The following is a 12,865-nucleotide window of genomic DNA, read 5'->3' on the forward strand; positions in this document are numbered from 1 at the left end:
ATCTTAATTATTACCTTTTTTGGTCACATGTAATTCTTTATTGAAGAAAGACAGGTAAATTTCTCCCCTGCCCCCCACCACCAAATTTTTAATGTCAGCATTAGCATTTAAAATCAATAGAGGATCAAAAATCACTTTCATTTAAAAAATCTCCCAATTAAATGTACCAGGTCTAATTTAATTCCACATTTTGAAAAGGAATTTATTTGTTGCCAGCAGCAGTTTTTTGCGATCATTATTATGATGATGACATTGGTGTTGCTGCTGATACATACATATTTGAAAGATGTTGATCTGTTAAACTTTCTTCATTTAACCTCTGTTGATTTTGAGGCATACCATCTGTTGCTTCTTTTAGGCTAGAGGATATTTTCTTTCAATTGAGATCTCAAAGAAAATTAGTTCCATAATTCTCATTTTAAGGAAAGGTGGAATTATAAATATATTAAAATATAATAGAATGGCTTTTCTCTTTTACTAAAGACCAGTATGTGTCATATGAATAGTTTTTTCCTAAAAATAGAACATTTTAGTGTTATTTAGGTAAAAGATATTACAGAAACCTTACAACTGTAGTCATTGAACTTAAAGGGGGGCATCTAATCTATATTCTGTCATCTCCAATCAACTGTTACCATTTTTCTTTATATGATTTTTTATTTATTCTTAAATTTTATACCATTTTCATCTACCTTCTCAACATGTCCTAAACACTTTCTTACTTTACTACAAGCCTTTTCTAATGTTCACATATGAATTTATTTTTAAAATTAATAACACTTTCTCTTGTTTTTCTTTAAAATATAGCAATCTATATTTGTTGACATTCTTTTCTTTAGAACACTGCAGAAGCAGAGTGGTATTTATTTCCTTTTCCTTTCAAGTTAATCCTAAAGAAATCCTTTTGATAGCATCTAACTTTCTAATAGAAAACAGAGTTTCTTAGGAAAACAAATTAGGTCAGTGCCTGCTGAAAAACTGATTTATTTATATATTTTTGATGACATAAAATTTCCTCTTTTTAATTTTTCCTACGAAATTATGTTTAATGAATAGATTGGTAGTTTATAGCTAAACTGTAGGGGTAAGACACAAATTTTAAGTTATTGATTTAATGTTGATAAAAGCCCCACTGTTATGTGCAAAAAACACACCCCTGAGTTTGTGCAGATGTTTTATTGTGATAGATCTATTATCCAGCTATTAGAAGATAAATGACTGATCTTTCCCATTTTCCATGCCTCAAGAAAATTGAAATAAGAAGGGGAATATCATTTGGGCTGTATGATTAGGGAAGGTTGGATGGCCATTAATTTAAGGGAAGAAAATCTTGGCAGCATTGGCCAACTTATACCATATTATCAATCAAACCTTGATGCACTTCTTGTGATGACCCAGCACTCTCAGGTTTTTGCAATGTTAATTAGAATTCATGACAAAATAGATGCAAGGAAACGTTTTGTACCCTTCATAATTTTATAGAAAATTTATTGTTATTAGAGGAACCATTTGCTTAGTGTGATTTTTTTCATTACCAGCTTGTCAACTAGCATAGATAATCTAGAGAAAATATGAACTCCATAGATGGGGTGTCACTTTTGTTGATGGTTCTTGTAGTTTACCTTGGAGCACAGCTAATGGCTGAAGTTCATAGCAACAGCACAGAAAAACATGGCAACCAAGGGAAGATAAATGAACCATGTTTATTGCTTTAATATAAAAAACACATAAATGGAAAACTGCATTTGAATTTGATGAGCTCATTGCTAGTTTTGTTGGAGTGATTTATTTTTCCCCTTATATGAAAAGCTACTATTGACACAGTGAGATGGAAATTAACTGTCTGTTTTTTGGAAACAAGTATTTTTGGTTTTAAAATCGGAATAGATCATTTAATTTTAATTCTGAATGTTTTATAGAATATTGAACATTTAATAAACCAAAATTATTAATTTTCCTTGTAGTGTTTAGCCCAGGGTCAGATTGTTAAAACTATATGATTAAGTATCTAAAATGATCAGTTTTGCTTTGTAAAAGTGCTCTCTTTATATGCTTTTTAATTATTTTGATGTTTTCTTAAACTTTATTTGGTTCTACTTAATTAATGATATTTGTTAGTACCTTAGAAGGTGTTAGTACTTTAGAATTGTTGTGTACATGTAGCTCTTGGTTTAATGAATTTAATATTGTATGGTAGCTGATTTTCCATTTAATTGTTTAGTGTCAAAACACATTTGGAAGAAAATAATTGCTAAGACAGAATAACTTGATTTTACATAGTATTTTAAAAATTGAAACTGTGAATTACCTGTTCAATTTCATGGATCATTTTATCCTAGATACTATCCTTTATTTTTGCACTTTAACACCCTTTACCAATTGATGTTGATATTAATATAAGGTTGATAATACATATATATAGATGTTTATATCTCGCAATGAGTTATTCTAGAGTTTAATGTCATAAACTTGTAAGATATTTAAAAATGATACTAATTGTCACTTGATAGAAATGTAATTATCACAAAATGTAATTTCTAAAGAAATTATGTCTTTTGCAGAAGACATCAAAATGTGATTGAAAACATGAGCTTAACTTCCTTGCCATATCTATAACAAATAGAAAATTATATATATAATACATTTTTATATAGTTCACACAAATAATCAATTCTGTGCTTTTTCGATTGAGGTGCATACATGCTGGGACCAGCAGGCACCAGTACATGGGTAGGGTTGGAGTCAATAAATGCAGCTTCACGTTTATACTGATTGGTAATTCATAAAATCCCCACAGGACTTGAAACTTGTTTAGCATAATGGCGAGTCTATATTCTGAGCTGTTTTCTTTCAATTGTATTGTTGGTTGCATATTAATAAACTAAATGTCAGCCAAGTAGAGGGACAAACACTCAAAATATGAATATCATTGTATCTAATATTTTTCAAAAAGTACCATTTCAGTAAGTTATATTTCTATTTAATTGCTTATTTTAAGTCATTGGGGAAATTTTAGACACTAAAATGAAGATCCCTAGTGTTCAGATAGAATATGGTATTAATTTGTTTTTCAAAACTGTATTATATTGTGGGCTAACTGCACATATATCATTTGTACATATATAGAAGTATTTGTATAATATATATTCTGCTTAGTTTGTATCTTTAGAGTAAAGGAATCTCAATGTTACCACTTTGTAAAAGCATCACAGTTCAGAAACTAACATTATGATTCATTAACTGGTCTTGGAAAAGCCCCCTTTTGTTAGTAATATATTATTCCAACTTATACACATTGTTATGAAAGTGATAAGAGCCCAGGTGACGTTCTAAAATTTCAGCCAGTGTGTTTTCTTTGTAAATAAATTATATTGGGTAAAAACCGGTGGATTAAGATGTATGTGATTTGAAAGTGTTCTTCTATTAAAATTTATGAATTTCTCATATACTTTTTAACATAAGTTCATTGTAGAATGATTGTCGTTCTCATTTTAAACTGACACAGTGTGAGCTTTGTTATTGTCTTGATTCTTTTTCTGAATATTATGAACAAAGTACTGAATTTTTAGATTAGAATTTAGGTTAGCTTTAAACATGAAAAATGTGCAAGATTAATGTTTAATCCACATAAGAACAATGTATTGAAATTCAACCTGGTGAAATAAAAACATCAGAATTTACTTCTCTTCAGAATAGTACTAGTTTTCTAGACATATTAGAACTATTAAAATTATTCTTTGACGAATAGGCACCTTAAAGTTTGTTATTCAAACATGAACATTCATTTTAATTGAATGACTGAATACTTTAATATTGATTGGCATGAAACTAATTACTATAATGCCTGAGTAAGACCTTTGATGTAGGGGAGAAACATTTTTTAATAAGTTACTATTTCTTTCTTTTCTAGTTGGTAGCTGGCAGTGTTGTGATGGCTTTTGAAGAAGTATGCCCAGACAGAATAGATCTGATTCATAAAAATTACCGCAAGCTATGTAACTTACTAGTGGATGTTGAAGAGTGGGGGCAGGTTGTCATAATCCACATGCTAACTCGATATGCTCGGACACAGTTTGTCAGCCCTTGGAAGGAGGTAAGTGTTGAACAGTCTTCCACTTTCAAGTATACTAAGAGAATGGATGAGCTTTTTAAAACTTGTGCAAAAAAATGAGGAGTAGTAAACTAGAGAAATCTGCGTATTTAAGGAAGACTCATTTGTCTCTTGTTCTTTTACTAAAGCAAGCAACCAATATAAATGCAAGCATAATTATCCATTGTTTTGGCACTGATTGATACATATTTATTGGTGTAAGTATATACACTTTTAGTTTGATACTGGCAAGAGGCCCTTGTTAGGAGGAGCAGCATGACACAGTGTTTACAGTGACATTGCCAAACCATGGATTTTTTGGTTACTGGTTACTTTCACATCTTTGAGCCCCAGCTATTTCAGGTACTCATTTGTAAAAAAAGTAGGTGATGTGCTTCTATAGCATGTGAATTTATACCTAAAGTAATTAATTACTTGCCTCTATAGATAAATATTGTTGAACTTTTAAACTACTTTGTCCTAGTTTTGTATTTATAAAATGTTTGTGTTTTTCTCTTCACTTTAGCTGGTAGCATTTAGTAAAATTAATAATTTAAGTGAAGCTATTTGTTTTCTTTGTGCAGATTAACATTAGAAGTATGCCTTATTCTTTTTTTAAGTATGCCTTATTCTTTTCATCATATTGACAATTTAGAAAATTTTATCACATAACTTGTAATTAAGATCCTTAGGATGTATACATTTAGGATTTAAGGTAATTTTAAACCAGTTTAAATAAATCCTTAAATATTGTAAGAATAGCACATTCATTCTAGTCTTTCGATGTCGTATCTTTTTAAAATACAGTATTGCAGATTTTAAAAACCAATTCGTGTAAAAAAATAAAAAGATTTTAAAAAGCTCCTGTTACATCAAAGTGGTCTGTATATATACTTATGACAGGCCTTGAGTGCTCAGTACATCTTGCTTTTTTAATTAGAAAAATGTAAATAACATGGAAAAATGTGTATGGTACATGCTTTAAATGACACATCAAGCTTGCAAATTATTATAAAATGTTGATCAATATTTTCTATATTGATGTAGTATTAGCATTAAAGCCTATTTAGAAATTTTAATACTTCTTTATCCACAAGACGGTAATACTGATTGTCATCTCATTTTTAATATTAACAAAATGATTGTTATCCATCTTAAAAATTGAAGTATGTTTTGAATTATTAATATATGAGTCTTATGTTACATAATGCTCTTAAATTGATGAAATTTTTACTATCCTTGTCAACTTTAATTTTATAAAATTAATTTTATTTATCATTGAGCAAAGTACAGTTTTGATGGCACTTTTGCTAGATTAAGGAACATCTCTATGATGAAAATGTCCTGGCCTTTTTATGATAACTTTGATGAGAGATTTTTGTTGCCAAACAGCTTATTTGTTTGATTTCAGCCAATTCCTTTCAAAACTTCTGCTCAGATTTTTTTTCTATTGTATGAAGTTATAGGCAGTTTTGCCTTAGCTAATCACTGTCACCATTTAAATTTTTAAATTTTACTTTCCTATCATTTTCAGTAGCTATATGCAAATGATCTTTTGCTTGTAATTATATAGAAACTGGAGTTAAAATATATAGTTTACTTACCATACCTGCTAAAAATATGTAACCCATAGTAAAATCTCTGCTTTTGTATGTTTGTCTATTTATTTGTTTTTCTGTTCCTTGAATTTTATCTTATTTTAGATAAAATTTATTTTTAAAGCCATTGCAAAGGAAAGTTAAGTTCTACACCATCATATACATCTATTTTTTGACAGATAATTTGAAAAATTGGGACTGTATTCATTCTTGCTGTTTTCACATGTTAACCCCATGAACATGAATCAGGACAAACATGAGGTGAAGTCTGGTCATTGTCCCTGGCATACTGGAATGGGCTAACTCATTTCTTTTCTTTGCCACTTACTTGCAATCCAACCTTGGAATTATTCGAAATACTGTTCTTATTAGATTAATTTAGTGGTTTTCCAGTGTGCACATCAGCCCTCAGGATGCCCTAGCACTGCCACAGGAACAAGCCAAGCAGGGCAGGGGTGCTCTAGACTGTGCAGCTTTTCGGGCTTTTGCCACTGTTTCAAACACAGAAGCCTTTTTTGCCTTCCTTTCTTATGCAGCATTGAATTTGATTTCCTTTGAGAAAGATCCATTGGCTTAAAACGAAGAAAGAAAACCACTTTAAATAGAAAATTTATAAGTTTAGCTAATTTGAATCATATTGTTGTTGTTGTTGTTTTTAATTATAGAAGCAATTCAAGTACTTGTTCCCTTCTCATAACCTCTTGGTTGACGCCTTAGAGGCAGTTATTGGTAACTGTTTAATTTCAGTTACTCTGGTGGTTATAAATTTTACTTTGGATAAAACATTTCACTTTATTTATTAACTTAAGTTGGTATCAGTTGACCTCAATTCAAGGAAAAATTATTCATTGATCGTTTTGGTTCTATTTGAGGGTCTTGTTTAGCCCAGAATAATCAGTATAGCAGGCTTTTGTCTACATACGTACATATGTTCAGTTCAGAAGCAGTGTGAAAGATTTGAAAGGCTCAGCCCTATTGCAGTATTAGAATCAAGGATTGTACAATATGTTAGACTCTTATTATAAATATATTTTATAAAATTAAGATTCAAATGAGGGGTCAACACTGGGACCCTGTCTGTGCTCTCACTCTTCCAGTTAACCCATCTCAGCCTTCCTCTGTGCAAATTATGATTTTGTTTTACTGAGAAACTTTGGAGTGAGCAGTGTAGCCATTTATAGCCTTCAGTGCTTTCTGATCTAGGCTTGATGTTGCTTCCAACTTTTTAAGGACTACACATGGTAGTTTTAGCTTTAGAAGTTGGCAGACTAGGTCTCACGCCTGTAATCCCAGCACTTTGGGAGGCTGAGGCAGGTAGATCACGAGGTCAGGAGATCGAGACCATCCTGGCTAACATGGTGAAACCCCATCTCTACTAAAAATAGAAAAAAAATTAGCCAGGCATGGTGGCAGGTGCCTGTAGTCTCAGCTACTCGGGAGGTTGAGGCAGGAGAATGGCGTGAACCCAGGAGGCGGAGCTTGCAGTGAGCCGAGATCGCACCACTGCACTCCAGCCTGGGTGTCTCAAAAAAAAAAAAAAAAGTTGGCAGACTAAATCTCAAAGCAGAGTTTGACCACAGCTAGAAGAAACTGAGAAGTATTTGGCATTTATATTTGCTTGCTCTTTCTTATGTGATGTTGTAAAAGGAACACCATGTGGTAAAGAAAGGTTAAGATGATTATAGAATAAAAAGACAAGGTTAAACAGTACCCTAGCAGAGTCATTCCTGAGAGTTTACCTCTCTTTTTTATCCTTTTACCATCAACACTTGAATGTGTTGTTTCATGGAATCATCCAAGCAGAAATGTCTTCATTCTAGCCCTCCATTCCCTTTTACCTACAGGCAGAAGTCACTTACATAAATGCTATATGAGCACCATTTTATGATGAATTAAGGGCCATTTTACCTTGAAGTAAAGAACTTGCCAGTAGGAAAAAGTGTCACTAAAACAATGTATTGACATAAAAGTTAAATTTATAATTAAAGAAACCTGCCTGTAATACCGAATTCATTTAAATCCAGCAGTTTTCTCTCAGATACTAAGAGAAAATGTGAAAAATAATACTGTGGTGCCTTATACTTAATGGCTTACCATTTTTGCTGTGCTTTCTTTTCTTCTTTGTTTTCCTTTTTTGGGATAGAGTCTCTCTCTGTCGCCCAGGCTGGGGTGCAGTGGTGCGTTCTTGGCTCACTGCAACCTCTTGCCTCCTGGGTTCAAGCGATTCGTCTGCCTCAGCCTCCCAAGTAGGTGGAATTACAGACATATGCCACCACACCCAGCTAACTTTTATATTTTTAGTAGAGATAGGGTCTCTGGCATGTTGGCCAGGCTGGTGTTGAATTCCTGACCTCAAGTGATCTGCCCTCGTCGGCCTCCAAAAGTGCTGGGATTACAGGCGTGAGCCACCATGCCTGGCCTGTACTTTCTTACATAGTATTCCATTTGCCATAGGGCAAACAGAATTATTATACCCATTTTATATATGAAGAAATTGATATATACAGATTTTAGCAAGTCACTTAAGACAATATTAATTATAAAAGGTGGAGCAGAAATGTAAACAGAATTATTTGATGCCCAGGCCAGCATTATTGCCTTTATATTTTATTACCCTGTGACTTGTAAATTAAAATAATTTCTTAGTTACCTTCATAAGTTTTCTGTGTTTGTTTATTGTGTTCCAGTCAAAACCAACTTTAGGCTCCCAATCCATAGTGTGCAGACATACAATTAGCTAACAACCATAATTAAATTTGCTTTCAAAGAGAAAAATCATGTTTCCTATTGAATTTTTGCAAACATTTGTTTACGTTAATATGCTTGAAGTGTGGCAAAATTGTTTTTTGTTGAGGAATCGAAAATTAGTAGATCCACTTTTTGAGATGAGCTGATGTACATGCTTTTGTCAATAAGTTCTCAAATGAACACATCATATACAAACAAGCTTCTTCAGGGGCAGAAGAGATTTTTAATTTAGTTTATTTGCATCATTATAGATCAGCATTTAGGCTGTTTATATGTAAATGTATGATTTGAGGAACAATTAAGTGTCGACAAAGTAGATTGCAGTCATATCAATTGTAGTGCATTTTCCATAATTTTTCTAACTGACATCTTTGATGATAAATAGTGGATGTCAAGTCAAAGCCGATTATACAGTGCACTAGGAATTCATGGGGCTGTCAGGGAGAAGACCGATTGACTTTAAATTTACATATTAATGAGAAGATTTGTTAAGAGGGTGCTTGACTATAGAAAATAACAGCGTATTTATAGGGCATGACATTTTATAAATAAAGCTGATGCAGGAAAATGGAAATTAAGCCTTTTAGGTTAATAAATTCAAGAGACTGCTAAAATGCACATTTGCATTTTTATTTTCTTAAATTTACCTTACTCTTTGCAGTCCATGTGGGTTGTTTTTTATTCTAGGTCAAGTTTGTATAATTTTCAAGGATATAAAATTGCTTAAGTATTTTATTTATCATTCAAGCCTATTATGGGAGACTTCTTGAAGCGTAAATCTAGTTCTCTAAGACTAAAGTTGCTTTTGTAAAATTAATCGATTTAAAAAAAGAAATATTATAAAACAGAGTAAATTTTAAGAGTGATTTAAAATAAAAACCAACATCCGTCAGTGGCATCAATTGTAAACTGAAAGGAAACTCTGACACTGGGGCCTGCTAGGAATGTTTTTAATTTTATGAATCTAGCTTTTTACAATTGAACTTTCTCTGGGAGATGAGAGGTTTTCAAGAATTATCAAAATATTTTACTTTAGTGATTTGAAAGTTAAAACTCTAAATATTTACCATTATTTTTTAGAATATGAATCCGGGTTATGTAATTCTGGTGGCAGTATTTATGCCAGTTTAAAATTTGGAGTAATTAATTTTGTCTCTCTCTGTATATTTGTACATCAATTATAAAACCTTACATAAGTTTAACAAAGTCCAAATTTAGAATTTTGTTTATTTTTAAGGTAAGTTCTTAGGTTTTTCAGTAGTAGCTATAAGATAACTTACCAAAATGCAAAATTTATAAATGTAGTTTTTTGATGAGCAATTTTCTGTAGGTACACAGGTACTTCAGGGAAGTACTTCATGAACTCCACATCCAGATCCTGTCTTAACGGACCAAAATGTTAGAGATTATTGAGTTTTAATTTTCTTTAGTGATTAATTTTCTTTGTTAAAACAAATTTTGTCTTGTGTCTTACCAATGGACTAGAGATCCATGATTCTGTGGAATTTATTAAAAAAACAAAATACTGAGCAGTTGTGGTAGAATACATTCTTTACAATGCAATAAAAGCAGTTTTTTGTGCACTGTTTTAGGTAACTGTTGACAAAGGGTTCAACATATAATTTAAGGTGAAACTAAGGACCATGATCTAATATTGAAATAATGTCTCCTCTCTTCCCATTGGTTATGAAGCATTTATTGTAAAGATTCCTTATTCTTTTTGTTGTTCATAATTTATTCCTATTGATTGGAATTTTTTTTAACTCATGAAGTTTTCTTTTTTAAAAAAGAAAACTTTAAATTTTACCAAGGAACATATGCATGGTTTAAAATAAAGAAAATGAATAGTACTACAAGGCTTATGAGCAACATATTTCTGTGTGACCCTTCTCAATGTCTGAATTAGCTTCCTCAGTTCTTTTCCCTTCTGTGTGTGAGCTCAAAAGTATCTGAGCCAGGTCTCAGTCAATTTAGAAAGTTTATTTTGCCAAGGTTAGGGATGCACCTGTGACATGTGCAGCCTCAGGTGGTCCTGATGACATGTGCCCATGATTGCTATAGCTTGTTTTTATACATTTAGGGAGACATAGTACATCAGTCAATACCTGTAAGATGCACATTGGTACAATCTGGAAAGGCAGGACAACTTGAAGAGGGGGCTTCTAGGTCATAGATGGATTTAAAGATTTCTGATTAGCAATTAATTGAGAGTTAAGTTGTTATCTGAAGGCCTGGAATCAATAGAATGGAAATGTCTGGGTTATAATAAGGGGTTGTGGCGACTAAAGTTTTATCTTGCAGATGAAGCCTCCAGGTAGTAGGCTTCAGACAGAATAGATTATAAATGTTTCTTATCAGACTTAAGGTCTATGTTGATGTTAATGCTTGTTGGCTTTTCCTGAATTCCAAAAGGTAGGAGGGTGTAATGAGGCAGGTCTGACTCACCCTTCCTATCATGGTCTGAACTAGTTTTTCAGGTTAACTTTGGAATGCCCTTGGCCGTAAGAAGGGGTCCCTTCAGGTGGTTGTGGGGTAAGAATTTTATCTTTGGGGTGTGTGTGTGTGTATGTGTGTGTGTGTGTGTATTTACCTTTCTCCATTTCTAGGTAATAGACATATATTGCTATTTCTTGATTTATCAATTTTAGGCATTATATATTGACTTCCTATTATAGAAATAGAGAATTTGTCATTCTTCTATTACCTTATGCTTCTGCTTACCTCTTTCATCTTTGGAATATAATTATATTAGAATTTTTTCAATCCATGTGTGTTCATTTTCCTATGATTTATGAATATTATTCAGCTGTATAATAGCATTTCATCTCTCGTGGAACTTTTGGTTCTTTTTGGAATCAAAAATTGCTTCATTTTACATTTGCTTACTTTATCATGTTACTATACAAAGCATTCCAAGTTCTCCATTGGAATATTAAATATTCTCCAAATATTATTTTATGTGCAGTTGTTGTGATACTTCTTCTTGTCTACCCAATGTCAGTTCTACCCCTCCCACTTATTTAAATAACAGGATCCTGATTTTGTTCAGAGTAGTGATATGCCCAATGAAAAATAATCAGCTATACTAAATTCCTTTAGAGTCAGAAATGGCCATATGACCCACATCTGGAAATTGGGATTCTGGGGAAGCTATTGTTTTTCTGACAGACATATTTGACATATATGTATTTTACCCTTTGCCCTTTCTCATGATTCCTTCCCAGAATGCATGTGTGATGATTAGAGGTGCAGTAGTCATGTTACAAGCATAAGGATAAAGCTATACTTTGGGGGTGGGCAGAGCTGAAAAACAAAGTGTTTGGGGCAACTTTTCATTTTATGGAGCTACCAAACTAGGTATTTCTGTTATATATAGCTGAACACAGTTCTGACTAGTACAGTTGTCAAGTATATCAAGTATTTCAACAGCTTCATTTTCTTCCCAGGAGACATGTTCCTGGAGTCTTAACCCTCTGTTCTAATCTGATTGCTTACTAGGCCTGCACAGTTCCAATCTGTTTTTCTAGAACTCAATTTCATGTCTCTTCTGTGTTAAATCCTGTTTCTTAGGCTTTCTTCCTCTCTCTCTCTCTCTCTTTCTCTCTCTGTCTCTGTCTGTCTCTCTGTCTCTGTCTGTCTCTCTCCTCTCTTTTGGTTTTCCTGGCTTTGGAACATATCGTCCAATGTTTTCTTAAGAGTGGGTAGATGGGAGATAAATTTTTGAGACTTTCAGTGTCACTCTCACACTTGATTGATATTTTACCTGGGCTCTTGGATTAGTATTCTCTTAGGCCTTGTGCATTTGAAAATGTTTTATTATTTCCTGTATATTTGACATCTTGCTGGATATGGTACTGTTGGGACACACCCTTTTCTTCTTCTGAGAACTCTGTAGACATTACTTAATTTTCTTCTTTAATGCATGTTGCTGTGAAGAAATCTGAAGACAGCCAAAGATTTTTCTCCTTCGCAGGTGACTTTTTTTTTTTTTTTCCTGCATGCTAAAAAAACCTCTTTAAAAAGTCTTTGAAAATTAGTCAGGTTACATCTCAATGTGAGTTATTCCATATGGTCTCCAGGTTCACTTTTTCCTTTTATTTTAGGGAATTTTCTTTTTGTAATTTTAAAAATTCGATGTTTACATTTTTTTCTGCTTCATTTGTAAGTTATATACTTGAGGAATACCCGTTTTTCTGTTTTATAATCTTTGTCTACCATGTCCATCATATTTTTTAAAAATTTCTTTAATGTTTGTCCTTTTTTCTTTTTTTTGAGACAGGATCTCACTCTGTCACCCAGGCTTGAGTACACTGGTGTGATTACAGTTCATTGCAGCCTCGCCCTTCCAGGCTCAAGTGATTCTCCTGCCTGAGCCTCCTGAGTAGCTGGGACCACAGGTGTGTGCCATCACACTTGATAATTTTTTTTT

General features: G+C 32.7%; 1 protein-coding gene across 5 annotated transcripts in view; it reads left to right on the plus strand.

Annotated features, from left to right (window-relative positions):
• Positions 1 to 12,865, plus strand: part of AP3B1 (adaptor related protein complex 3 subunit beta 1) — a 287,892-nt gene that overhangs the window by 76,546 nt on the left and 198,481 nt on the right. For 4 of the 5 annotated variants that reach the window (XR_009214137.1, XM_032156995.2, XM_032156997.2 and 1 more), the window contains exon 7: positions 3,911 to 4,093. Coding sequence is in view for 4 of the 5 variants with exons in the window: in XM_032156995.2 (XP_032012886.1) it covers positions 3,911 to 4,093 (183 nt within the window). In the remaining variant the exon portion in view is untranslated. Of the gene's footprint in view, positions 1 to 849; positions 960 to 3,910; positions 4,094 to 12,865 lie in introns of those variants that run through there. The other variant, XM_058440773.1, reaches the window with a different exon arrangement.

The sequence above is a fragment of the Hylobates moloch genome, unplaced genomic scaffold (genome assembly GCF_009828535.3).
Source record: "Hylobates moloch isolate HMO894 unplaced genomic scaffold, HMol_V3 SCAFFOLD_6, whole genome shotgun sequence".
Classification (NCBI taxonomy): domain Eukaryota; kingdom Metazoa; phylum Chordata; class Mammalia; order Primates; family Hylobatidae; genus Hylobates; species Hylobates moloch.